Source organism: Aythya fuligula, chromosome 9 (genome assembly GCF_009819795.1).
Source record: "Aythya fuligula isolate bAytFul2 chromosome 9, bAytFul2.pri, whole genome shotgun sequence".
Taxonomy (NCBI): domain Eukaryota; kingdom Metazoa; phylum Chordata; class Aves; order Anseriformes; family Anatidae; genus Aythya; species Aythya fuligula.
Window position 1 is genome coordinate 10,189,697 of NC_045567.1, and position 27,985 is coordinate 10,217,681.

Below are 27,985 nucleotides of genomic sequence, written 5' to 3' on the forward strand. Positions count from 1 at the left end.
GAGAGCCTGGCCTAGGCTTGCAAGAATGTGGTTGTTCACATCTGCAGGTGGATATATATGAACCTTGTGTGGGACACAATGTGATGTCCTAGAAAAGTTCTGGTTGTGTCAGAGTAAAGCAAGTCCTAGCTGCCTCTGGGCATTCAAATCAGCAAAGCACTTTAAACAGCCTTGGCATTGCTTTCCAAGTCCATCAGTCGAACTCATTATTGCAAATTATAATCATCATAAATGAGTTGAACTCATTAACATTCTTGAAACACTATGAGGGTGGTCCTTGCACTGATGATACCTGGAAAAATTACACTTCTTAATTCTGCAGATGTTCGCTGAAAAAATTAGGCTTTGGGTCATATGCTGAACAGGAAAACAGAGGTGTTTGAACAACTCCCCATTCTCTGAGTGCGGTGGGGTGCTGGAGAAACTGTACAGTGTGACCTCTAGTAACGCCTCTGAAAATCTGTAAAAGGCTGGCCGCTTAATTTGCATGGGAATTTCCACTCTTCAAATTCTTTACTTTGCAATTTTAACAGTCCTTTAATGTGTGTTGGTGTTAATTATTGAATAGTAGCTAGCCTTATTGCAACATACTGTGTTCCAGCATAGACAAAATGTATTTAGGATTAATGATACCAACTGAGAAAGTTATTAAGAATCTTAATGGTTCACTATCAGCACAGCAGCAACAAACTGTATTACCAATGTAACAGCAGGGTGATTCTGTAAAGTCGCTTCTTTAAAGAGTCCAAATTTTCAGAACAATTTGTTTAAAAAATACCAAACACTACTAACCCTGGGCTTTCACCCTTTTTTTCTTCTCTTTAAGTCCAGCTCAGCATTTTTAGCATGTCCTGTTGGCACGGTTAGTGTATCGTGTTATTGCTGACACTCGAGTAGCTTGTGCTGATCCTCATTTATTTATTTATTTTCTTTGCAACAAGACCCTGTGAAAATTATTCTTTGTTGCTCTCACATGACCTACTCTTACAGAAACAGGCTGGTCAGCAAAGGAGGTTGCTGGAGTTATTGGAGAGCAGCGTGGTGTTCTAACAGCACAACCAGCCCATGGTGCGGCATCCCACAGCCTGTCACAGGGGTCACTTAGTTCCTGCTTCAAGCAAAGCTGCCTGGAGTGAGGGAGGAAAGAAATTACTAATGGAGGGAGAGAGGGCTTGCAGCTGAGAAGGATGAATGTGTCCCTGGGTTTGGTGAAGGAGTCAGCCTGAATGCTGCTTTCACAGCTGCAGCCTTAGGTGATCCCTCAGCTGCAGCCTCTTGTCTTGCACATCAAAGGACCCAGAAAGCACAGAGTGGTGTCCTGTAGCTAAGATGGAGACTGGGGCACAATAAATGCGGATACACACCACCACCTGGTAGGTTCAGCTGGGAGACTGGTCATTTGGCCATGATGCTGATGCCCTGCCAAGATGCAGAGGCTGTTTCCTCAGTCAGACCCCAGAACAACTTTTGGTCTCTCCGCAAACTGATGCGGGGGTCTGCAAGCAACCAGACTGTTCAAATGGTCACTGCAGCTAAAAGGGGGAGGGCTTGCATTTGCCTGGATGCTCCTCTCCTTTCCATATGCCTTTTCTTCCTTCTAGGACAACTTAGGCCTCTAATCCATTAAACTGTTCCTCGGGGTTAGCTGGCTTGCTGGTGGGTCCCTGAGAGCTGGCGTCCGGTAGTAGCAAGAGCATGTGGGAAGGAGGGGAGGAATAAGAGTTTGGGGGAAGAGTATCTGAGTTCAGCTGACTGCATGGTTTTTCTGAGAGGTCTCGCACCCATGTTCTAGCACAGCTTGGCACTGCGCAGCGGACCAGAGGTGAGAGGATTGCAGTCAGAAGGTTTTTTCTGAAGTGTTCAGATAGCAATAGCTCTGTATGTCTGATGTCTGTCTTACCTGCAAGAATGCAATGATGTGTCCGTATGTTTATAGCTACCTGGTGACTTACTGTTGCTCTTGCTGTTTTTAAATTTTCACACAGACTAACATCAATAGCCAGGAACTCTGGGAAGAAATGCTGTGTCTCAAAGGCCTCATTGGTAAGGGCTTGGTCAACATCTGAGGTTTCTTTTGTTCCATGTTAAAATGACTCCAGTCCTGTCAGGAATTGGTTTCTACTGGTATGCATGTTTCAGTCAAACCCTGTTTCTCTTGCCCTGAGTGGAAAGAACAAATAACACTGTAGATGCAAGACTAGCTGGAGATCAGTTTTTCTGCCTTCTGTGGGACAGTTACCATGAAACAACGGCACCACTGGAGCATGAGCCTCTGGAGTCTCCAGTCCAGCCACCCGCTTGGAGCAGGACTGTCCTGGCTCCCGAGGGTAGGGAGGTTAGAGGGATGATTAGGTAAACCTTGCGTGCTCTTCCTCTGTGCAGCAGGTCTTCCTAGAAAATCTGATACCTCCAGGGGATCAGCCATATAAATATTTCTTCTCAACTCCTCCATACCATTGTTATTAGCTTGATATTTCATAATGTGATTTCACACTCTCATCTAGCAATGGAAACCTTGAAAGAGTACGATAGTTTCTACTTCAGAGTTGAATCCATAGTCTCCTTCTAGGTGCTTTTAAGTGTCATGCCACACTGCAAACACACCTCTGGGAACAACAGCCACAAGCCGTGGCTTGAGGGGTTCAGACAGACCTTAAGCATATCTCCTTCCCTAGGAGGGTGGTGCCACAGGGGTCACTGTGGGGCACCTCAGTTCTCAGAGGCTTTCAAGTTTCTTATTATTGTACTAAAATTCTCAGAGGTTTTCAAGTTTCTAATTATTGTACTAGCAACCTTTTTGTAGTCCCCTTCCAGAAGATTACAGTGCAAAGAGGACAAGTGCACAAGCCAGCCTATTGGTCTAAAAAGGCTGATTTTGACCTTTTTCTTATACATTTTCATGCTTGTAGTTGTTGATGCGTTTCAAGCCTGGTGTGGTCCCTGCAAAGCAGTAGTGGATCTTTTCCGAAAAATAAGGAATGAAGTCAGCAGTGACCTCCTGCATTTTGCTGTGGTAAGATCCAATGTAGCACAGCTTAAAATAACCATTGCCCTGAATTTAGCAGGTAACTAAAGGCTGAAGTAATTTATCTTTCTAATATTCAGCCAGAATGGTAACAGTGCAGAAGTTCCAGCTTGTGTAAGTCTGCTGGATGCAGGCAGTCGGTTACATCAATAACAGCTTATATCATTAAGAATTTTCAGGCTTGAACATTTCTGTACTTGTCTTCTTCTCCTTTGCAGAAGCAATCTGAAAACGTGAAGGCAACTGATCATTTTTTTCCTGTTTTTCATATTTTACCACAGTCTAGCTCTTGCCTTAGCCCTGCCAATAAACTTGCTGTTTTTCTTTGGCAAGATGACACGTTTGTAGGCAGTTGTGTGTTTACTGATGTGGTGAACTTTTCATAGTAATTGCTTCTGCAGTTTGCAGCAAACTGCTTAAGCTAGACAGAATCGGTGGCATATGTATTCCTATGATGTACAGGGGAGAGTCTGAAAGAGCTGGATTTCTTCGCTTTGGAGAAGAAAAGATCTAATAGCTGTCTTCACCTGTCTAATGGAGCGTTATTAGAGAAGGCAGAGACAAATGTTTCTGAATGGTACAGAGTGAAAGAACAAGAGGCAACAAGATCACCTTGCAGCAGGGAAAATTCCAATAGATACAAGGTGAAAAAAGTATTCACAATAGGAGTGGTCAGGACACTGGGACAAGTTCCTGCAGAGGCTGTGGGGCACTGTTTCTTGGAGATGATCAAAACTCCATGTCACGCAGCCTTCAGCAACCTCCAGCTGCTGTGCAAACCACTGCTGGCAAAATCTCCCAGAGACATCTGCCTGCTTCTTGTGTCTCTGATGCTGAGCTGAGAGAACTCGCTCTGACCCCTGTCATTTTAGCCTATAAGACTGGGGCCCAGAGGTGCTTCGCTGTACATAAGGGATGAGAGTAGGCAGTTGAGGATGTTCAGGTCCAGTCTGTTGCATGTGTAGTCCTCTGAAGCAGAAACATTTTTTAGAAACAGCTGTTTTATTTTACATTCCTTTTAGGCTGAAGTTGATTCCATTGATGCTCTGGAAAAATACAGAGGAAAATGCGAGCCTGTCTTTCTGTTTTATGCAGTGAGTGACGATCTTTTTACAGTAGTTGCATAGCAATAAATATGACTTGTCAATGGGAACAACTGTCCCCTTTGAGAGCTGTCCTACCCCAGGACCTCACTCTGTCACATGCTGCTTCAGTTTGCCCTAAGACTGATCAGGAACAACAACGAAGGTTGTTCCAAAGTTTCCCTTCCTTTTGGAGCAGAGCAGCTCAGCCTGGTACACAAAGTGATATGTGATGTTCTCCTCTGATGATTTCCAGAGCTCAGAGAGCTCTGCTGTGAACTAACTTACTGACAGACTTGCTTTTCACACCTTTCAGGGAGGAGAACTGGTAGCTGTTGTAAGAGGAGCGAATGCACCGTTGCTGCAGAAGACCATTCTGGAACAGCTGGCAATGGAAAGGAAGGTTTTAGAACATGGCGGGGAGCGTGTGGTGGTAACCAAGCACTGAATCGTGCTTTTCTCCTCGTGCCGGAGGAAAGGTTCATTATCTAGTGCCAGCATAGCTCTAAAGTAGGGGTACTTCCTTGTCATCCAGCATTTTCCAAGAGAAACTATAGTGTGTTTTGTCTTGACCTGTTCACCCATCCCAAGCGTTAATTTTATTCCTTAAAGCTACCTTCTTGGCTTCTAGTTCTAGAATATCTAACAGGTCTGTTTGTGATGGCATTTCTCAGGCTGTGGTGGACGACACTTCGTTGCAGTCTTAGTCATTTCTGTTCCTTGCTGTGCAGGACCTGCAGCCTGTACGTGGATATCAGTGTGTGCAATCAGTCTGCCTTTCAGCGGCTGGTGTGGTCTGTAGTGTCTGCTGTGCAGCGCTGGGGAGTTTTGTGGCAACTTTTCTCCTCCCTCCAGCAGCAAGCTCTGGTGTCAGAGCCCAGCAAACTGCAGCGACCTCCTGCTGCGAGTGTAGTAGGGAACAGTGTTTCTGAAAAAGTGCCTCCTTTCATTTGATCTCAACTTGCTGTGCAGTGGTAACGGTGAATCCCCTTAGTTCTCATACTGACTCTTACTCCCCAGACACCTTCTCTATGTCACTGATGATTTCCTTAGATAGTTATTAAATCTTTCTTCAGCCTTGAGACCTCTGTTGTCATAAGTGTCACAACCCTGGTTTGGTTCCAGGTTCCTGCTACTGCACTGCTGCTATGGGGTGTGTGCTCGGGGCACCTAGTCCTGGATGGTCCTGGGGGCTGAAACCAGAGGCAGCCGCAGGCCCTCCCCAGCCCAGCTGGTGTGAGGGCAGCCTTCTCGTACATGCTCAAATTGGGCATTTCCAAGGAACAAACCTGACTTTCCTGCCTCTAACCTGCTTGTCTTTGGGCATCTTCAAAATACAGAAGGTGCTGTGTGGGTAACTGCCAGCTCCTTCTGGGGGGGCAGGGCTGTGGTGCTGCTGACCAGCCTGTTTCTTTGAATGATTTTCCCCTGGCTTTTGCCAGACACCTGAGGGAGAAGTGGCGGGGTGATGCTGGGCAGGCAGCTGCTCTGCTCGCACTGCTGCGGATCTGCTGCAGGTGGAGCTGGGGCCCTGCCTGGCAGACACGGCTGGCGCCTAACGAGCCCCTCAGGATGCTCCCTGCTCCTCCGTGTGCTCTTGCTGCTAGGCACAAGACGAAGCCTTCTCCAACCAGGAGGGAAAGGGGGCAGCTTTTCGGGAAGAACAAGGGGAAGGCTGGCTAAGTAAGGCAGGTGCAGCTGCAGGCTGCTCTTCTGGCCCTTGCTACGTGCTTTTGCTGAAGCTGGAACCCAAAACACCCCAGTAGCTGCTGCGGGGACACCAGGGGAACCTTTCTCCGCGTGTAACCGACCAGGCACACGTCTTAAGGAATAAATAAATTAATTAATTAATTAAAAACAAAGTTCCTGCCGGCGCCGCGGCCCCTTTAACGCCGCAGGGGGAGCCGCAGCGCCTGCGCCGCCGCGGGGCGGGGCGCGAGTGGGGCCGCGGGTTCGAGTCCCGGCGGTGCCGGCCCGCTCCCGGCCTGCCGCCGCCCCCGGCCCGCTGCCGCCCATGGACGCGGCTCAGGAGCCGGGATCCTGCCCCCCGGGAGCCGAGGCCGAGCCGGGCGGGCTGCCGGGCCCGGGGCCTCCCGCTCCGCGGCTGAGCGTGGCGGAGCTCGACCGCGAGCTGGACTCCCGCAGCGAGCTGGTGCGGCCCCAACCCTGCGGCACCGCGGTCCCCCCGCGGTCCGTACGGCCCGGTCCTGGTCCTGGTCCCGGTCCCGGTCCCGTCCCTTTCCCCGTTCCGTCCCCGCTGCCCCTGCCCTCCCCTCGGGCAGCCGCGGGGCCCGGCAGGGCGGGGGGGGGCAGCCGGTGGTGCCTCGCTGAGGAGTCCCTCGTGTGCCTTTTTCCGTGCTAAAAACCCGAAATTCCCCCTTCTAACGTCAAATTTCAGGCAGTTAGCTTCAAATCAGGAAATTGCGCATACACGCTGTGTTCGCGCAGAGGTGGATCAGAGGGGTGCGCACTTAGCTGCTTTTTCTTTAGTCAGAAACGAGCTCGGGAGGTGGTGTGGGCAACCTAAAGGCAGCCTGTGCTTTCTGCTGTCCAGATCGATGACAAAGAATTCGACATTCCTCAAGTTGACACCCCTCCGACGCTGGAAAGCATCTTAAACGAGGTGAGTGGCCTAGCAGCCGGCTGCAGCGCGAGGGTGCGCTGAGCTGAGGCACCCTCTGCTCCTTTGGCTGGCCTCGTGTTTTCTTCTGGGAAATAAAGTTGCATAACCCCATAATTTCCTGATATTAATGGCTGACGAAGCATATGTTCGTTCGAGTAATTGCTGCACTGTAAGGCAGAGCTGCATTTTTCAGTTGAAGTACTCCCAGCTGAACCATAAGGGGTTTCCATTGAAATTAACTGTGTTCAGCTGTGGAATTGGACAGAGTCACCTGGAGGCTGTGCTGTCCTTTAAGGTCAGGGGCATCAAAAAACTTTATTTTTAGCTTTAAAATAAACAAACACAACCCAACTCTGCGCAATTTCTTAAGACGTGGGAGGAGATGAGAGCTAGTTTCTTCACAACTCTGTTTACGTAGTCTGTTGCACGTGTTTAGCCCTGTGGTGGGAGTAACAAACTCTCAATGCCTGACGCTGCAGGGGAGGACTGATTTTGCCTCCACCCCAGTTCTGTTTGTGTTTTCCAGTAGCACGGTTTTTAGAAAGGTAAAAGAAGGACGTGGAAGTAAAGGCAAACTCCGAGGAAATAGGCTTTGTAGCAAGTTGAGGGAATTGGTGGTTGGACTTCCAATGAAACCAGTGTAAAGGCAAGGTGTTTGGGACAGGTTACTTCTTTCAAAAAGCTACACTAATAAAGGCATAAAATGTCCCAGACAGTTGGATATAGTCTTGGAACTAGAGGAATATTCATCAGTGACTTGCTGCCCATGCAGAAGGGGATATTGAGTGGTGGTGTGCAGGGGTGCGACCTGTTTTTGTTGATGCCTGTGCTGGTGAAGGCAGGGGGGATGTACTGGATTGGGGTGGTACCAAAGTGGGGGCTGCAGTCACATCCACGTCAGGGCAGTGGAGCTGCGGTCACCCGAAGAAAACATAGGTCAGTGCAGACAAACAGAGTTTTATCCAGTGCTGTTTATCTCAGTGCATACAGGGTGGGAATGACTGCCAAAGGATCTGCTGAAAAGGATTTTAGCGTGGAGCACAACCTGACTGAGCACCTGCTCTGATCTCTCTTTGGCAGTAGGTGGAGTACTGTTTGCGCTCTCTGGCTCCGTGCTTCAAGGGTAATGTGAACCATAAGGAATTTAGAAGACAGTGGGGACAATGGCCATTTAAAAATAACATAAAAACAATTCCAGGCTGAGTAGAGAGAGAACACCAGCAGAAGACCCCAGTCAGAGCACAGTCAGCCCTCCTGCTGGCCACGTTCTTGCTGAGGACCCTGGGCTCATAGCAGCCAGCGGTGCTGGTAGACCCTTAGCCACTGTTTGGGCAACTGCTGGAGGAGCACATGATAACAGCTTTATGCCTTCTCGTGGCAACTGGAGACACTTGAGAACAGCTTACTGAAAAGTCTGTTAAAAGTTTGAAAGAATAAATCATACATGGGGAAGAAAGATTTGTTAAAATCTTTCTATCCAGCCTACATCTGTGAGTATTGAGAGTTCCGAAAACTGGTTCTTCAACGATATCAGTTCAGTGAAATGATAGTTCTGTTTTTCTAAGGCAGACTATCTTATTATCTTCAGCTTCTATTTTTTTTCCCCATGTTATTGATGCTATTTTTCTGTTGTTTCAGTTAGGTTGTTGTGCATTTTGAACATTTACTAAGCTGTGGTGATTCTCTTCCTTCAGACTGATGATGAAGAAGAGTCTTTCATTCTGGAGGATCCCTTTCTCTTGAACATTGATAACACGGATACACATTCCTATGACACATCTTCTGTAGCAAGTTCTGACAGTGGGGACCGGACACACCTGAAAAGGTACCACAGGACTGATTGCCTGGAAGGTTAAATGAATTTTAAAGCAGCACTGCATATATCCATTAGAGTTAGCCTGTTTGAGCAATAAGTGTATTTCGTGGGAATGGAGTATTAAAATTTATTTGAATGTTAATGATGATATTAAAACACTGAACCATATTTACTTTAAAGAAAATCTTTCAAAGATTTGATGGAAGTCTGTTGACTTCCTGAGCCTTTAAGCAGCTGGTCATATTTTTAAAAGGTGAGTGAACTGCTGTTGCTCCTCTAAGTGGAATGTTAATCTTGACATCTAAAAGCAGCCTGGAATGTGGTAGTTAGCTGTAATGCTGCTGACTTGTCTCATTAATTGATGAAATGTGAGGGCTTCATCCACATCCTGAGTCACTCCTATGGCTTTCTTACATGCCATAAGAAGTTGGTGTTTGGTTTCCCTGATGTTATGATTGTTACATGAGTGATTGCATAGGATACAAGGCTATGAGGCAGTGTGTTGTGGTATATGCTGGTGAACTTTTTCAAATAAAATGGGTCCTTAGCCGTAACATAGGCTATTAACAACATGTTTTGCCAACCTACTTGCGAGCCATGCGTTTATGTGCCTCTGGAGAGATAAGAACCAAATGTTTTATGTGTTACTTCTGGAGTTTTGGAAATTTAACTTTCTGGTGGAGTGTGGCAAAAAAAATAAAAATCTAATTTTCATGGGGCATTTCTCTGTACTGTGTGCTATAGTATGCCACAGCTTTTTAGAAGGTACTTTCCCCTGTACACTTGTTCACTTGTTACTTGTTAAAGATATTTTCTCCATAAACACCACCATTTACCTTTCACATAAAATCAGCTGTGTTTGAATCGAATGTTATTCTTTAAGCATACATTTAGTTTTCCCAAGGGTCTGTATTCTGCTAGTGAGCCTTTTTCAACTTTATATTTTCCTCAGATGTTCACCTTTAGAGGCTGGAGCTTCCTGACTCACTAAAAGCTGAATTAAAGAGCAAAAGTGTTGCTTTTGGGCTTTATTAATAAATGCTAAGGTTTGCAGATAAATGCATGAAATTGAATATTTGTTTGAAGGACTTTCTTTTTCCCCAGGAGATGAGTTTAAAACAAATACTTTGCAGGTACAGTGGTACATTGTAAGCTTTGCTAATAATTTCATGTCCATTTGATTCTGGTCATGTGGGCTTCAGGAATAAGAATGCAGGGGTTATGAGTGCGTGCGGAATTTACATATTGGTTTAGCTGTGGGTTAGAAAAAGTTCTAAAGCTGTATTTGGTTTGTTTCTTGTTTTCTTAGGAAGAAAAAACTCCCAGATTCTCTTTCTCTCCATGGATCAGTTATACGACTCTCGCTTCTGAAAGGAATTTCTGCCCAGATTGTATCTGCAGCAGTAAGTGTCTTTTTCTGCTGGTTGCATTCATTAATTAAAATGGCAGCCTGCTCTGTTGTAGAGGGATGTGTGTATTCTCTTCCCTCTCCCCATTAGTTATGGATAATATTGACGTGTTTGCTACTTAAAGTACTGCTAGCAATCTCTAGCTAGGAGTGAATCAGGTATTAGCTGAGATCTTGCAGCAGCAACATAGGTCCTCTTTAACACTAGTTTGTGTTGCTAGATGTTAGTAAAGCTAATGGGAAAAAAATAATATAAAATGATAGCAGTACTATTGTTCTGCTTGCTTAAAGATGCTAGAAGCAGGTTTGCTTAATGCCTGTAGCAGGCACAGAATGCACTCATCCCAGGCTCACATGTTCCTGGGTTTGTGACTGCACTTCAGGCCTGCCTGGAGTTTTTGCTGCCAGGGGAAAACTGACTGAGGCCAGAGTTAAGGCACAGATTTATAAAGCACGTTATTTCTGCAGCACGTATGGTAGGCTTGTTAAAATAAAATACAGGTGACTCATCTGTGTTTTTAGGATGGTTGTGTGACTGGAGTCTGAACGTTAGTGTGCTGTAGCTTGTTTCGTTGAGGGAGGTATGGGTGAGCAACCCAAATGGGAAGCTAATAACGTGTGCTTAAGAGCAAAGTGGTTTTGCATTGGATATCAATGCTGTGTACGTAGAGAATACCAAAAATTGTTATTCAGGTGAGACTGTTTTGAGAACATGACAGCAACTTTCCTATGGAATTACAGGCAGTTCTACTGGCTCTCCATTTCTGTGCACTTTCTCATTCTCTCTGTTTTTTTCTAGCCAGTGGTTCTTTCTGCAGGTTCTGCCCTACTGGAACTGTTAAAATGTGACTTGTGTTGGTTTAATGTGTTCTCTAGCTCAGCTTATTAGAGAGATGCATTGAGCTGGAAGTTCTATGTCTTATTTATAACATGTCCTGTTCTTCTAGGACAAAGTGGATGCTGGCTTGCCCACTGCTATAGTAAGTACTCAAATTCCAAGCACTGTGTAGTTGTTTATAAGTTTGGTAAATTTGAAGCAGTAATTTAATACAGCTGATAAATGCATGCCTAGTCTTATCCTTGCCAAGAATTGTTAAATCAGGGTGGCAGAAGCAACATGATAGATCTAGCTTCTGGGAGCAGAGTTCAACCTTTCCTAAGTGCTCAGCTGCCCCTCTGCTGACCAAGCCCCGTGCTCTCCCCTTTTACATTTCATCACCAGTACTTGCTAGTTGATCACCTAACGTTTCCCCATGATGTAAGTGTTCATCTATGGAACAGTTTGAATTTTCCTACCCATGTCTTATTTGCCAGTCATTGCTTTGACTGCTAACAATGCTTTTAAGACATTTGAAATGAAGTGCTCATAAAGTGATGAGTTCAAAATCTCTGTTGCTCTGATGTAACTGAAATATGATCTTAATGTATAAAATTTCACTAGAAGCCTTTTGAAGGACACTCCTGCTTAGCAATTTGCACTAAATCTCTTGAAGTCAAGCATGCTAGTTAAAATATATCGAAAGTAAAGCTACTCGTAATCAGAGAAATGCTTTAAGTAGGTGAAATACTTAAATATTCCTGTCATTGTGAAATAGGTTTTAATATTTTATGAAGAAAACAAAGATGTACTTGGTCATTTTGACCGTAGTAGCAGCAATCCATAAGAAATTATACTTTTTGATTAAAAAGAAAAACTGGACACTAGGTCTAAGGGTTGCACAGCAAAATTGAAAGCCTGTGTGACTGAGGTACATGTCGGATGAAAAACTGTACTTAAGTACTCCAGACTTTTAAGCACTTTACTTTTTTCATCTGACTTACAGCATTACATCATTTCTAGATCTGCTATGAAGTTTTACTTAGGTGCAGTTTGCAGGCACGATGAAACTCTTGTAGCTGTATGTAGCTCTTCCAGAAGGGAGTTGGAGTCTTTGGGCTTGCTGCACAATGTCTCTTCAATGTCTCTTGGCTCTGCCCAGGATTATAGAAAAGTTCAGATATGGATGTAGCAGCTCAGTGAAGAAAACCCTCTGAATATTTACACTCAGCTACCACACCAAAAGAATGAGGCTGACTTTACAGAGAAGGAACTCACTGTGGGAACACTCTGAGCATTTGAATTTCAAAGAACAGAGGAAAAGGCAGCCCCCTGAACCTGAGAAAATCTGGATTATGATCATACAGGTGTAATACTTTTCCAGCTTTCACGTAGGAAATTTCTGCCACTTGTATGTTAGAAAATGGTTGTACGTAATAACCGTCTAACCTTCTTAAATCTCTCTCTGGTAAACTTTGCATGAGTGTAGTGAGACTTTTAAGTGGTGGATTTGTGGCTGACATTTCTCAATTTTCAATCTTTCTGCATGACTTTTTCAGGCAGCATCAAACCTGATAGCAGTGGGGACTTCTCATGGGTTAGCTCTGATTTTTGGTAAGTTAAAAATAAAGCTTTATTTTTTTTGCACGTTAATGATCTTAAAAACAAACAAAACAAACAATCCCCAAACTAGCTAAAGATACAATTGCAGGGTGGATTTATTTTAATGTATTGTTTGTGCTAACTATAACATTCTTTCAGCAGAGAAATAAAGTACAAGTATTATTTCATTTGTCCCTATTTGCATAGTTCTTGCTTCTGATTTGCTGGGGATTGGCATGTGGATATCAAGGAAGTTAGCTCCTTGGCTGTTGTATAAAGAACCTTTTCTCCATTTTTATATATAACTTACTAAGTTTTGATGTCAAAGAAACCAGAATCCGTATGCATCAGTCTTGTACAGTATTAATCTTCTCCCTTTTGAGATAATAGCTGCTAGGATTAGGAAAATTAAGTGTATTGCTTGAGAAGGGGAGCTTCTACCCATAGCTACCAGCAGACTTGCATCATAGGCTTCACCTTCCCTGGCTTTCTCTTGGACCTGTCACCTCTTCATCCCTTCTTTCTGTTGTTCTTTCTCTTACCACCAACCTGTCTCAAAGTCAATAAAATTAAAAATATCTGAGGTTGTGCCTCTGACTAGCCAGTTCAACAGCTAGGTAAGAGCTGTTCTTGAAGTGCTACCATATATTATGTCTGTGCAGCACCAAATCCTTAACAATTTTAGAAGTGTAATTATGTTTTCTTTCAAAGTTGGCTGAAATTATTCAAGAGACCAAAAGTTGTGGGGGGACAGGGTACAACAGACAGATGGGAAGGACTGTGACAGTGTAAGGCTCGCATCTTGGGAATCTAGAATTTAAACCATTTACTGAATTCAAAATATAAATAATTGCAGGATGTACTTAATCTGAGTGTAACTAACCTCTTTACTACAGTCAGCATATAGTCTTAGTGAGATCTTAGGAGTAGATCATCATGTTTTTTCTAAAATTTGCCCAGTATGTGGAGCTACTACAAAAGATTTTTTTTACTGGGGTTTTCTGATTGCTGGCTTTCTATGTGGACACTTGATGCAGTTGGGAAGCTTTTGAACAAGAAGTTGTTCTCTGCAGATGTCATAAGAGAGATTTTTAGCATTTTACATTCCAGAAAGGGCTCTGGGAGTCTACATAAGCATGCGAAGAGGAAGGGTCGTTCTTTACTTTGTTGTGACTATTTCTGCATCCAGTCCCACTCCAGAGGATTGATCACTGAATGTCAGAGAAGCTTAAAACGCAGTGGTATTTCAGTTTGTATATTTCATAAGGTTTTGTTTTGTTCAGCAGGTGTGTATAGCAAAGTTTTCTTTGTTACACTCTTGATTGGTTTTGGACCAACACATTTACTGTTATTTTCACCATGATCTTCGCACCTTTATATAGTTTGTAGCTTCCGAAGGCAATGTTGTGGCCTGTGGAATAGGTGGCAGAATGCTAGTTTGTTTTTCCTGATTGAAAGGTCCTTGACTGTTACTAAATGTTAATGCTCTAAAAATTTCTCTACATACTTGCAACAAGGGCTTAAAGTTTTTTGATCTATTGAAACCTGTAAAGTTATTGTTTATACAGTCACATACTGGGCTGTATTATTGTAAAGGCTTTCAGCAGGCGGAAGAAAATGATTATTTCCTTCTGCTGTGTACTTGTGTGACCACATCTGAAGACCTGTGTCCAGTGTGGGGCTCTTCAGTGCCAGAGAGGCATGGAGGTACTGGAGTGAGCCCAGCGGAGAGTCACCGAGATGGTTAGGGGACTGAAGCATGTGATGTATAAGGAGAGACCGAGAGAAGGGGCTTTCTTCTTCATGGAGAAAAAGAAGCTAAGGTGATATTGTATTGCTGTCTTCTACCAGCTAATGACAAAGTATAGAAAAGAGAGAACTGGACTTTCTCAAAGATCCATGGTGTTAGGATAAGAAGCAGTGGACTCAGCTTGCAGTATATGAAGCTCTGATTATTATCATTATCTTTTTTTACCATGTAGATGGTTAAGCACTGGAATAGGGGTTGATAGAGGTTGCAGAATCAGCTTCCTTGGGATATGCAAAACTTAGCAGGGCCCTGAGCAAGCTGATCTCATCAACCCTGCTTGGAGCAGCAGAGTTGGGCCAGGGACTGTCATACCTGTCCCTGGCCCATAATAATTTAGGCCATAACTACCTTGCAGCCTAAAATACTCTGTAAGTCTGTGCTACAATTTAAAGGTGGTGAGGAATGGTATGTCATCCAACTTTGTTTCAGACGGAGTCAGGACTGATTCCTGCACACTTCTGTTCTCTTTTTGTCTTTAATTCACTGAACTCAGTTTATAAACTCAGTTTTCCTCAGTGACTACATGCTTTTTAAACCGCTTAGTTTTAGTGCATTAGCTATACCGCAGCATCCTCCCGGGTAACTGAACAAATCAAAAGGCCAAAAGTTACCAAAAGAAAGCACCATCAGCAAAATCCAAAGGTTCTCTGAGGATTATCACATATGCTGTTCTGTACTTCTCTCCTTTCTTTTATATTGATTTCTGGCTTTTTCTTTCCTCTTTTGACCCTTTCTGTGTGGACTGAAAGGAAAAGGTACGGTAATACTGCACTGTGCATGTACCCTGCATGAACAACTCCTGTCCTGCCCGGTTTGCATGTTGATGTGCTAGGTTACTCTCTGCCAGAATTTAAGGTGCCAGATAAGCAGCAAGAAAGAAGGCAGGGCAGTACCAGTCAGTGGACATTACTTCTGGCCGGTCTGGGAACTGGTTCTTGAATGCATGTGTACCAAACGCTTCCAAATTCTCAGGGCAAGAGCAGAGGAACATGTAAATGTGCCATTTTTAATACTTCAGGGCAGGACAGGTCTGTAGCTGCTTGCAAAGGCATCGTTTCAGGGCAGGACAAAGCAGGGCTCTTCCATGAGATCACCGTCTGCCTATTTCTGCCTGACAGCCCTGTGTGGGAGCGCTGCGGATCAGGGACCTGATGCAGGGAGCCACGAGCCAGAAACTGGAACACATGCACACAGACAGCAACTTCTGGGGCACCTGCTTGAGCACCAGGTGTGCAGCTGAGGAGGGAGCAGTGGTAGTCATAGGTGCTGTGCCTTAACCCCTGCTCAGAGTAATCATTTTTATTAGCTCAAGTTGGGCAGGAGGGTTCAGCACACCCTAGTGTAGGGGACAACAGTTGTGTCACTGAGGGAGAAGGTGTCCAAAGCCTATTCCTTTAGCTCACATCTTTTGTCCTCTTGATCCCCAGGCCAAGGGGATACCTCCTGGCAGAGTTTTTTCTGGTACTGTGCTTAATAGAGGTGGGAAGAAAGCATCTCATCTTAAAATTTGTAGAATTTGAGTAATTCTGCTGGAAATAAAGCAAGTCTTTCAAACTCAGGGAAATCATGGATTAAGGAATAGATCTGGTTGAAAACCTGAGCACTCCTGAAGTGATTACTTCTCAGGTGATATGTTTATTCCTATGTCCCAGAAGGTAACTTAGATCATATTCACAAGCTTGTTTTTAATTTTCTACTTGTAGAGCTGTTTTAAAGTGCCTTAGAGCTTTAACCTCAGACTTTGAGAGCAACACCAATAGTTACTGCCAGAAATTTTTCAGATGAGGAACTGCTTTATTTAAATTTCAAAATGAAAAATATTTTCTGGTCAATCGATAGCCATCTTTGTTTCGAGCATGAGGAAAAATGCTTTTTTATCCTTTATCTGCCTTAATTCAAAACTGATAGTCTGGAAAATCATCAGATAACCTTTAATAACCTTCTGCTATCTTTATTTCATGAGTTCATTAATGGGAACTTGCTGATTCAGACACCTTGCTTTGTCTTGGAAGCGATTTAATCTGTTTAATTCGTAATTTTTAAAAATATCCTATCTAATGGGTCCTTCTTGTCTGTCATCGTTTGACTGGCTGAAACAAAGACAAGTCCTGGCATGTGTTTCTCTGGGGTTAGCTTTCCAAGGGATGATTTCTCAATTCTGAAAATGCATCTTGAGCAAGCATTGGCAATTGCTTCTTATAAAGGACTAACTTGAGTCTTACAAAGCATTTAATCTGGGGGTGAGGGTCTTGTTTATTTTGAATCGATATTGTGGTGGAGGGAAGAAGAAAACGGGTTTGGAAGTAGTACACATGTAAAGATGCAAAGCTGGATTTGAAGTAGTGATTCTGAAGCTGCTGCCCTTTTCAGAGAGAAAGCTGTGAAAGATCTTCCTTTTCCATGTTTTACAGGAAACTGTTTATTGATTGACATACCAAGTATACAATGTGCTGACTTACTGGTAGGGTAAGCTGTTGTTAAGCTGAAGTGAAAGACAAAAGAATGCAATTCACCCTTAATAGCGAAAGCTGCAATATTCACATTTTTTAAGCGTATTTTTATGGTTAGCAGATGGCCTCTTCATAAACGAACTGTATTTTCAGAGCTCTGGAAAAGGAATCTCTTTGGGCCTTGAAGGCACCATTTGGGGAATACCTCTCTGGGGAAACTTGTGTTTCAGCTGTAGCTGTTCATCTGCGCTCTCTGAGCTTCCACCAAAACCTTCCGCGAACTTCTGCCTGCTGTGATCTACGCCGCGTGCCCCCTTGCCGCAGTGATGTCAAGGTGTTTTCCAGTAGTGTGGTGGGGTTATTTTCACTTCCACCTCCTCCCAGCAAGGAGAGCTGTGTGCAGGGCAGTGGCCTTGTTTCAGAGGCAGGCTCGTGCTGTGCAGCAGTGGTGGTGGCTGAAACACCGCTTGCACCCTGCCTCTGCCCCTGCTGCAGAAGGAGCAGGGGCTCACTGTGGCCCCAGGGCAGCGGGCTGACCTTCAGAAGGCTCACCCTTGTGCTCCAGTGCAGATGGGATGAATCGCACGGTGCTTTTCTCGTTTCTTGCTTCAGCGATGCTGCTGTAGCTGTGGCTCCATGTTCCTCATGTGCGGAGTGAGGGCAGCAGGTCACAGTACGGTCGCTCAAATTGCGTGCATCCTTATTTAAACGTGAGCATCGGGGCTTGTAAAACTTCCATCTCTAAACAGTGCCTGGTGTGACTGACAGCTTGCAGAGCTGCTTCTGCACACTTTGAACCTTTGTGTTCTCTGTGGCTGTCAGAGGACTTTAAATTGAACAACATCATGCTAATTTAGAAAGTTAATGAAAAGCAATGTTTTATGCTGTTTCTGATTATTGAGCTGTGAAGAATAATCCTCCTCTACCCATAGCTTAACTGGATATCTCTTACAGCAGAGCAGTTTGTTTATGACACGTTTTGAAGCACAAACGAGCAAATGCCTGTTCTCATTTGGAAATGCGACTCTTCTGTGCTGTTTGGCCTATGCCAGACTGGAAAGAAAGAAAGGAGGGGGAGATGCTCCCTTCTTCCTGCAGCTTCCTACTGCTCTGCTGTGCCTCCCAGAGCAAACAAACTGTGTGTGAGCTGCCTGGGCTGCTGTCACATGGTGAACAGATAATGGTTTTCATAGGCACGGCCAGCTGTAGGCTCCTTTCTCTTTTCCTCCCACAGATTTCAAGAGTGGGAGCACCCACTTGATTTTGAGCACCTTTAACGTATGGTGTCCTCTTGACTACTGCTTTCACCATGTTTTAGATCAAAACTGATGTTTTTTCCCCCATTATATCTGAGCTTTTCTTGTATGTTTGCAAGACAGAGCATGACCTTCTCTCTCTCCCACAGGTCCTGTGTCATTTGGTGCGCAGAACAAGTGTTGGTTTTAACATCTTCTCTATCCCTACCCCTCTCTTACTGCTATCCAGATATTGCAAAAAAAGGATTGTTTTTTTTTTATTTTCTTTCAGGCCACTATTTAATAGAGCAGTCAAGCTTATTAAGATAGATGTAAGAAAACAAGCAATAGTGTGGAAAAAGTATTTCAATATGGCCCTAGCCTGTTTTTCCCCACGCTGACAGTGCTTTGGAATAATCCATTGGTTCAGGTGCTCTTCTCGCTAGTGTTTTTCATCCCTCCCACTTCTGTCTCTTCATGCTGGCAGAATTTGAAAGGTGACTCCCACTGTGTGCTAAGCTATCAATCTGTCTGCGTTACAGAGTACTGTTTGGAGGAAATGAGAAATACTTCCATGCTCTATTTCACATCTAGCACATCGCTAATGGTGCTGCAACTCAAATGGAGAAGTGTCCTGTGCCTTGGGCACTACTTCCAGGGGGTTTCTGTAGCCCAGCTGCTGTCTGTTCCCCCAGATCCTGTCCTTTCCCTTCCCTGCTCAAGGTGAAACGCCTGAACACGTCACTGTGGTGCTTCTGATAGATTTCAAATCTCTAGTCTTCATTCCAACAGTCTCCACAAAGCATCTTTTCTTCTTTCCCCATTCATTCAGAAGCAGCACAAAAACAGAGGGGTGTGTAAAACCAGATCCAGACCATATGTTCTCTGAGCTTGTAAGAGCAGTACACCAAAGGCAGAGGGCTATCGTTTGTAACAGCTGAAGTGCAGCATCCGTAGAAAGCAATCTGGGACCTCGTGATGGAAATGCACAAGAGCCCAGCAGGAACAGAGGTGCCAGTTGTTTGTTGTGTTCAGGGGGCAGGCCCAGGACTCGCAGGCAGCGGTACAGTCCCTGGGAGGCTGCGCAGCTACGAGCACCTCAGTTGCAGAAGCCCGTGTCTCCTGGAAGGAAGTTGTGTCACAGCATGTTGGTCATTGCTGCTTCCTTCTAAAGAACGAACTGTGTGCACTAAAGCTCACAGAGCATTTTAACTGCGCAGTTATGTGGGGACACGCAGTCATTTTCTGCCTAGCATCTGGTCTTTATCAACAAAACCAAGGAATAAAAGTTACATAAAACTGCACTTATAAAAAGTCTGTGCTGGGGATTTTTAGTTGATGTCCAAATTGCCATAAAGAAGCATGAGACCAGGAAGGTAGAATTAATTTTGTCATCTTCCTTGCTGCCACTTAAGCTCTGTTGTAGAATAGTAAAAGCAAAGAGAGATATTGCTATGACTTTTCTAATAATTTCTTACTCAGTTTGTAATGCCTCTGCATTCTTATACTCTGTGCCTGTTTTCTACTTTTTAAACAAGTTTTTGTATTTCCCTGCAAGACAGTGTTCTGCGATCTCTGTACAAACAAGTGCTCTGATCTGATCTAAACTCATCATTAGGAACTTAACTATAAGCCTATGAATCATTAATGTACCCCAAGTGAATTGTGTATGTAAATAATTGCGTGGTGTTAAGAAAGAATGGTGATTAAAATGAACTTATTAATTCTTATGCTCTAGACCAAAACCAGGCCCTTCGACTGTGTCTGGGCAGCACTGCTGTGGGGGCCCAGTATGGGGCTATCTCGGCTCTCAGCATCAACAATGACTGTTCGAGGCTCCTGTGTGGCTTTGCGAAAGGACAGGTAATTCCCCTGAGATGAGATGGTCCAGTGCCGTGTCCTTCCTCAGGCAGTTACTGCAGGGTATGGTAGGTGACAGTAGGCCCTGGGTGACAGTAGCTCCAAGCTGAGCACACTCAGTATATAGCTGTTATTTATGCAGAGAAACACCATGCATGGCTTGGCCTGTCCAGAGCTCTTCTGGCTAACCAATTCCTGCAGGCAGTGAGCTGACCTGGATCATTTGGGGTAGGTTTCTGTGTAGGAAATGGAGAATACTCAGAAGATAGTGTAGGATTTAATTAATCGTGGCAGATTGTGGCATAAATTTTCTGCTAAACAGAGATGTGCAATGGTCCACCAGGACAATCAGCTTAGTCTTTCTAGGTCACTTTTTAAGACCTGCACTTTGCAATTAAAGCTAGTTTTCTACTGTGGTGCTAACTTAAAATTATTCAAAGGTACATCTAGCCCCAAAGTTTTGTTGCTTCTGTTGTGTAACAGCAGCATGGCTTCTTGAATGCAAGGGAAAAGGGTTTGAATCTGCTGTTGTAGTTGGACGCCCATCTTTGAACCTGAAAAGAGAGAGCAATTCCTGAGCAAACATCATAGGACTAAAACAAAATAGATCAAAGTTAAGTTGGTAAAATTTAAGACCATGAGATACAAAGAAGGCTGCTTTTGTTTTTCTTTATAGTTCTACATCCCTGTGCGCCGTCAGGTTTCACTTTCATTCTAGAGAAAACATGCTCCAGTGCCTATGATAGGGCTAAATGACACTGTCCAAGACCATATGGGAATACAGATTTGAACAGCAGCCAGTTTTAAATTATACTCAAAAATATTTTAAAGCAGCAGTTTTGAAAAAGTTGGCCTATAAAGCTTTGATGAATGATTTATGGAACTATATGATGTAGTATTTCCAATAAGAAAGTTTGATTCAAATTGTAATCTCAGCTCCTCTGGGCAAAATATTCTTCAATTATGCAGAAAGTAGTTTGGGGCTTCCTGCTTCTTAGTTGAGAAATTGCCTGGTTGTAATATCCAAGAGCAAGCCAAGAAATCCAGGCTGCGTGGTTCTCTCTGACCTGTTAGCTGAGCAAATGCAGGAGGAGAGGAGTGATGATGTTTGTGGCAGGTTCCTCTCTTGTGTGAGAGAGGAGTATTTTGAACCGCTTTGAACAGTGTTGTGTGGTAGCAGACTTACTGTACAGTCTTTAATCTTGTTATCAGGCAGGTACCTGTGTGGTGAGTGAGTTTGGGCAGGTGGTGAGAGCTTGCCAAAAGGACACGGTTCAGAGTTGTGAAGTTGACAACTCAGAAGTTGTCAGTGAGCATATAAGCATGTGGGGTAAACTGCTTGTAAAAACAGGGTGGGAGCAGGGTTCCAGATTACTTTTCTTTGATACGGAGGCATACTAACTGAGGATGGTAATGAGATTATAAAAATTTACTGATGTACAGACACACAAGGTGATGCAGAGAAGCTTATGCTGAGAACAATCTGCTTGCAGATCACAATGTGGGATCTGGCCAGCGGGAAGCTGCTACGATCAATAACAGATGCGCACCCCCCAGGAACAGCTATTTTGCACATTAAGGTAACAAACATTGCATGTACTCCTCTTATACTACCTTTTTTAAAACAAACAAAAGTCAACCACACTCATGTTCAGTCAGGTTTGTTGGCTTTCTTTGCGTAGTGCTTCTAGATTTACAGGTGAGAACAGCTACCTAGGAGGTATGTGGCTGTACTATCCAGAGGTGAGAAAAGTGAGCAGAAATTATTCTTAAAAGAGTGTTTTGAGAGCTGAAATCACAGTATTGGCTGTGAGCTGCAGTATAATGGACTGCTCTAGCTGTTTATGTAAGCAACTGTTGTTTCCTGTAACTCCAATCTCCAATAACAAAAACCGTGAAGAATTGGTTGCTAAAATATATTTATCTGTATCATGCAGTGGTTTGAGCTGGAGACAGTTCAACCAACCTTAAACGTAAGCATATGAAATGTAGAAAATAGATTCTGTCAGCGCTTTTTCAGATCTTCCTCTTTGCCAAGTCCTCTGTTCTTCATGGCTTCCTTTTGTAGCTCGTGACTTGATGGCAGCATTGAGGAGCACTCAGACATTGCTGTCCACTGCTGCTTGTACTGCCAGGTTCTGGGTTACAAAGTCCCCCAGAAGGGTGCCTCAACTGTGGCTGTGGCCCTTTCTTACCTCGATTATTTGGTTTCAGTGGTAGTTATGGATATTTCTGTCTGTTGGTGTGTTCGTGACTCACAGTACATTCATCAGTTCTGGCACCAACTTAGGGTTTCGAGGCTGTGAGCTGTTCCAGTGGTAACACAGGTTTGGTATCCTGCAGTTCTGAGCTCCAATAGAAAGTAATGGGGCTTTGGTAACAAAATCCAGCAAGAACTTGCAGAAGGTATGAGGGCAAAATGTAAAACCTTGCATTTGTTACACACAAAAAAGCCACTAATTGTACTTCATATTGTACGTTAAATGTATTTCTGATAGATATAATGCATGTACTTTTGTATGCTGTTAATACTGTAGCACAGTTTTCTGTCAGTTTTTTTTTGTAATTTATTTTTTAGTGCTGCTTCTAATCCAATTATCTGCTCAGTTTACAGATGATCCAACACTTGCAATTTGCAATGATAGCGGAGGCTCCGTATTTGAACTGTCATTTAAGTAAGTCAATAACTCTTCCTCGTAGAAAGCAGCAATGCAAGCAACTAATGCTGGGTTACTTTACTCTTCTGTAAGATCCCAAGGAGTTCTTGTCTATCCCTGAGTCCCAGTTTGGGACTACGTGTGGTGCTGTTCTAAAGGAATTCCTGGAGCTGTATAAAGGGCTTTTTAAAAACAGTATTTATGAAGGACTGTGCGTAAGATTTCATGAGATTGTTAAGCTTATCTCCTCTTGGACAGCGGGCCACCAGTCTCATTTCTCTTGTTTCCAGGAGGGTTATGGGAGTGAGAACGTGTGAATCTCGATGTCTCTTCAGTGGCTCAAAGGGGGAGGTTTGCTGTATTGAACCACTACACGCAAAAGTTGAGCTGAGAGACCATCCTATCACCCAGTACTCGCTATTGGCCATGGCCTCCCTAACAAAGGTAACCTGCTGCTTGCAAAAAGCTTTGTGTGAGTTGTGTGAGAAATCACCAAGGAATAAAATTCTGCTATATTTACTATATACACAAATGTTTTACTTTGTCTTTATGTTTTTCTTGAAGATACTAGTTATTGGCCTGAAGCCATCTCTGAAAGTGTGGATGACTTTTCCCTATGGTCGTGTGAGTAATGAAGCCAAATGCTTTTTGAATTATGGCCACAAACTGTTCTTAGAGTGAAGGGGATGAGGTCAGGATCAGGTGTTGATATTACTACTTTATCGGCACTCATTAAACTCTGCGTTATGGAATTATAGTGCTCATCTGTTGGTCTGATGTGTGTAAATTGTAGGCAGAGAGAAGTGAAAAGGTTGCTTTCACCTGTACATCTGTGAAGATGCTGACTCCAGTAGTGGGAAGGGAAGAGCTCAAGAGATGCTCAGCTTCTTGTTTTTGCTGCGGAAGCTCCCAGAGATGGGACAGGATTATGGCTACAATCACCTTGCACTGGGGACATTGTACATAAAAACAAACTTAGTCATACAGTAGAACCCCTAACTGCAGGGCAGAAACAGTGTGGGGCTAGAGCACTGAACTGTCTTCTGAGCTCTTGATTATTTGCTTTCACTAGTCACTGGTACAGTTCCTTTTGGAAAAGCAGCTGTGGGGAGACATGGAGTATGTTAGATTGGGAGAACTGAGGACAAGGCTGCTAGCGAGCTGCAGCTTGCACTAGTCCTTCTGTCCACGTGGGACTGGATCTGCACTAAATAGCTAGGACACAAATGTTCAGACTGGCCATCTACTTTGCCAAGAGATGTATGTTGCCTGTAAATCATGGGGTGGAGTGAAGACGACGAGCTACTGCTCAGCTGCCAGTAGACCAGGACATTGCTTTATGGCCTGTATGTATACCTGGCAAAGTTAGTGAGTAGCATCTGAGGAACATCATGTGTTCTGCCTTAAATATCGTTTGTGCTTTTTGTCTTGTAGATGGACCCTTCTAGTGTCCCTCTTCTGGCGTGGCATTTTGTGGCTGTACAGAACTCTGTGAACCCCATGCTTGCATTTTGTCGAGGCGATGTTGTTCATTTTCTTTTGGTAAGCCTCAATGTTTTATACTGCTTTTCAGATAGTTACTTGTTGCTTAGTTGACTGAGCCAGAGTGGAAGTCTAGTATCTGTGCATGCTAGGGATGTCTGCAGCTTGCAACTGGCTTGGGAGAACAAACTGGTTGGTCATTGTTCTTCAGCAAGCAGTGGTGCCCATCCCTGAGAATCTCCTGGGCTGAGTTTTGTGTATTGCAGAAGGAAGTGTTGATCTGGACCTCATTTCGCTTCCCCTGGAGCTGAAATAATGAGTATTGTTTTCAGGAGAGCATGTGAATTTGAGATAGTATTTTATTTTTTCTTTTAAAACATGGGCCTGGAAAACTTGAATAAACTACTAAGAGACAAAAACTTTCAAGTCCTGCTGGCATATGAATTGAGGCATGCCACTGGTAAAGTTATACATGCAGATTATTTTTGTTATTGAAGATGATTTCATGGCGGATTTCGACATGAGGGCAATTCTCAGGTTTCAGAAAATTAAGTACTTTGGCTTTGGACTGCTAGGTTTGGTTCCAAGCTCTGCTGCTATCTTGGACCTTGAGCTTTGCTCAAGCACCAGATGTGATGTATGGATTAAAACCTCTTCCTCCTCTGTCTTCTCTCATGGTAAACTTTTATTTTCTCTGTGGAGAAAGAAAAGGGTGTGGATTTACAATGATCCTGTCTTGCTGGTCATGTTTGTGCATGTAGTAGCACCAGCCTGTGCATAGATACCTAGTTCAGCTATGGCCAGTGGTGCTTCTCTGCTTATAGATCATTAAATGGCAGCCAAGTCAGGTCCCTCTTGCTGCACTTCAAATTGTCAAAGTGTAAAACAAACAAAAACAAACCAAAACAACAACAAAAAACACCCTTGTTTTTCTTTGCACAATGCTTTTCTTCCTTAAATTACAGTGACTTAAAGCCTTGACTGGGAGTTGTCTTTGTAACAGCTCCCTTGAGTTCATTATTCTGGTTGGGGCTGAGCCCATTGGTCATCACTGAATGCAAATTAGTCCTTCAGTGCTCTCTGTACAAGTGCTGGAGTTTTGCACCCATTTTAGAAACTGAATTTCTTTGTACAGTACATGAAGAGGTGAGAGGTATAACCATTCCCTGAGCACATGCACTGCTGCTGGTTTATGGCATACATCTCCTGCATTGCAAACAAATGATTTAAAATTAATCCAGAAGAGGGCATTTATTTTTCTGCTCCCTACTCAGAGCCAGTCCTTTACTGTTTCCACACTTACCTGAGTGTTTTTGGAGGTGGGACGTTACTCTCCATTTCAGAACTGTGTGCACTGTTCCTGCGTGCTCAGCCTGCTTGTCCGAGGAGAGCTGCAGGCTCCTGGTGTTGGTGTGATGTACTCTGGGAATAGAGAGGTTGAGGTGAAGAATGTCTGAGTTTCTCAGCCTTGTCTGACTTCTCTTTCAGGTAAAGAGAGATGATACTGGTGCAATACATGTCACTAAGCAGAAGCAGCTCCATCTACACTATGACCTCATCAACTTCACTGTAAGTTTCAATGCTGTTTTTTTTTTTTTGTTTGTTTCTTTTCACTAGTTCTCTTGTAAATGTGCCTCAGTAGCCCTTAGTTGTATGTAGCTGAAGTACTGGCTGTATTTATCTGGATTTCAATAACTGAAAATAGTCTTAAACTCAGGACTCACTGGAAAACTAGCACATGGAAAATAGCAAGTAGTATTAAAAGGGTAAAAAAAAAAAAAAAAAAAAAAAAGGAATACAAATAAAAATAGTAGCATGTAGGCAAAAATACTGCCCTTTCTGGGGAACGGAGTAGCTTTGTTAAGAAAATACTTTCAAGAGCCAGAGAGAATCTGACAAAACTTTTATTCCTTTATAAAAGAATGCAAACTAACTACACTGTAGTTAGCTTAGTAAAATTGTAGTGTTTCTGCATATGTGTGCTTGCTAAAGCACCATGATTGTTTTATTTCAACAACAAAAATGCTCAACTGTAAAAGACATTTACAGAATACAGAACAAAACATGAGAGGTCAAAATACCAATGTGGGCATCCATACCAGCTGCAATTTCATAGAAGTTAAGTTTAGATCAGACATCAGAAAGCAATGTTTTACTGTGAGGGTGGTGAAGCACTGGAACAGGTCACCCAGAGAAGCTGTAGGTGCCCCATCTCTGGAAGTGTTTGAGGCCAGGTTGCCTTGAAGAAGCAATTTGGAATTTTTAATAAATATGTTAATGTTTAAAAAAATGTAAAAGCAAAAAAAAGAAGTCTTTTTATTTGCTGAGCTTTGATCATAAAAGTAGAGGTTGAAGAACCTGGATGACAGGCTTTGATTTAAACTTGGATGTACTATTTCTGTTTTTAATGCCTCTGGATGCTATATTTAACTCCTAAGGCATTTGAGAACAGGTGTTGTAGTAGTCATGCTTTTGAGACCTTTGGGTAGAAAGTGTGCTAGAGCATAAATATTGCACCTAGAGGACAAGCACTCTGGAGGATTGTCATTTGTCTACTGGTGTTTCTCTGCAAAAATGTCCTTGTAGTTTTTCTCAATGTTAAAGCTGATACTCTAGAAGTAGACGCCCCATCTTCACCTTTGCAGTTACGTGTGGGTGCTGTTGTGATCACGTATAACAGCGAAGTTATTGGTGGTTGTAGACATTCTGGTGTTGATACTGAGGGATATGTCCAGAGCCTGTTTAATTGGTCTCTAATTATCCGTGTGTTGCTGAAACATGCGATTTGTTGCCTTTTCAGTGGATAAACTCACGGACAGCAGTGCTTCTGGACAGTGTGGAGAAGCTGCATGTTATAGATCGTCAGACACAAGAGGAACTGGAGACCATAGAGATTCCAGAAGTTCAGCTGGTCTACAACAGCAGCCACTTCAAATCGCTGGCTACAGGAGGCAATGTCAGCGAAGCACTGGTGGGTGCAAACGGTGCTTGTGGTAGCTCTTTGAGATATGCATTAAGTGGAGGAGCCTGGAGCTTTGGAAAGAAGGATTTTTGAAACCTGATATTACCATTTTCAAGCCAGTCATGTGGCTTGAAAAACTGTTTCTGAATTGTTTTTGCTCCTTCTACACATCTTCCCAAGGAAGGAGCCCCTGTAACTTTCTTGCTACCTGAGGATAGGCACAAAGCACTGCTGGTGGGTCCTTATGACTCCTTTGTGTTTTCTGGGCAGCCAGAGCTCAGCAGCACTTTAAGCTGCATACATGAGCAGGAGGGCATGATAGAAGAGCCTTTTTCTTTACTATTGCCCAGCAGTCTGTGTTATTCTTTCCCAGTCCTCATTATGATTTCTTAATGACAAAATTCAAGTATATATATATATATGTATCTTGGGAAAATTTGCAAAAACAAAAAGCAGTTTGATTTGCATGATGTTCTTCTCTCTGTAGGCGTTGGTTGGAGAGAAAGCTTGCTATCAGTCCATCAGCAGCTGTGGTGGTCAGATCTTTTACCTGGGAACTAAGGTAAATGCAGGGAATTTTTAATGGAAATGCAAGACATTTGCTGTTGATAGTAGCTCATCTTTTGGAGAAAGGCAAGATTTTTTTTTTTTTTTTTTTTTATTCTATGGAGACACAAATCAAGGTTGGGCTCTTTTTGTACTTGCATCATTGGCTTAAAGAAATGGGCAACAGTTTGGTCTTAGCCCAAGGTATGGGCTCAGTAAGGTGGTGTCACAGTTTCACAGTACCTTGGTTCATGCTGTTTCAGGGTAGACTTAGCATGACTTTACTGACATCTCCTCTGTCCTAAGCTTCAATTTCTGTCTTAAATGTGCTAGTGAGTAAACAGAAGAAAATAAGAGGGTAGAGGAAACTCTGCATTGCATGGAACAATAGAAGGATTATCCTCTTTGCTTTTCCTGCCCTACAGTACAGAAAAGGCAGAGAGAGGTGTGCTATAGGATGGCACGTTGAAGTAGAAAAGGAAGTGAGGCTGTGCAAAGGATGATTTCTGTTAAATATAAGCATGTGATTTATCTTGCCTTGCCAAGTTTGAAGGTTGCTTTACTTAGCTTGATTTCTTTGTACCAGCATGCTGTGGTGGGTCTGTGGGAT

General features: G+C 43.5%; 1 protein-coding gene across 2 annotated transcripts in view; it reads left to right on the forward strand.

The window, feature by feature from the left end:
• The first annotated feature begins 6,070 nt into the window (after window positions 1-6,070).
• VPS8 (VPS8 subunit of CORVET complex) overlaps window positions 6,071-27,985 on the forward strand; it is a 75,058-nt gene continuing 53,143 nt past the window's right edge. Inside the window, exons 1-16 of one of the 2 annotated variants that reach the window (XM_032192880.1) lie at window positions 6,071-6,259; window positions 6,662-6,730; window positions 8,425-8,555; window positions 9,856-9,949; window positions 10,902-10,934; window positions 12,331-12,385; window positions 14,933-14,938; window positions 19,607-19,731; window positions 21,222-21,308; window positions 22,336-22,403; window positions 22,676-22,829; window positions 22,950-23,009; window positions 23,820-23,927; window positions 25,356-25,436; window positions 26,668-26,838; window positions 27,317-27,391. In XM_032192880.1, coding sequence (XP_032048771.1) covers window positions 6,122-6,259; window positions 6,662-6,730; window positions 8,425-8,555; window positions 9,856-9,949; window positions 10,902-10,934; window positions 12,331-12,385; window positions 14,933-14,938; window positions 19,607-19,731; window positions 21,222-21,308; window positions 22,336-22,403; window positions 22,676-22,829; window positions 22,950-23,009; window positions 23,820-23,927; window positions 25,356-25,436; window positions 26,668-26,838; window positions 27,317-27,391 — 1,455 coding nt within the window. In that variant the 5' untranslated portion in view covers window positions 6,071-6,121. The remainder of the gene's footprint in view (window positions 6,260-6,661; window positions 6,731-8,424; window positions 8,556-9,855; window positions 9,950-10,901; window positions 10,935-12,330; window positions 12,386-14,932; window positions 14,939-19,606; window positions 19,732-21,221; window positions 21,309-22,335; window positions 22,404-22,675; window positions 22,830-22,949; window positions 23,010-23,819; window positions 23,928-25,355; window positions 25,437-26,667; window positions 26,839-27,316; window positions 27,392-27,985) is intronic. The other variant, XM_032192881.1, reaches the window with a different exon arrangement.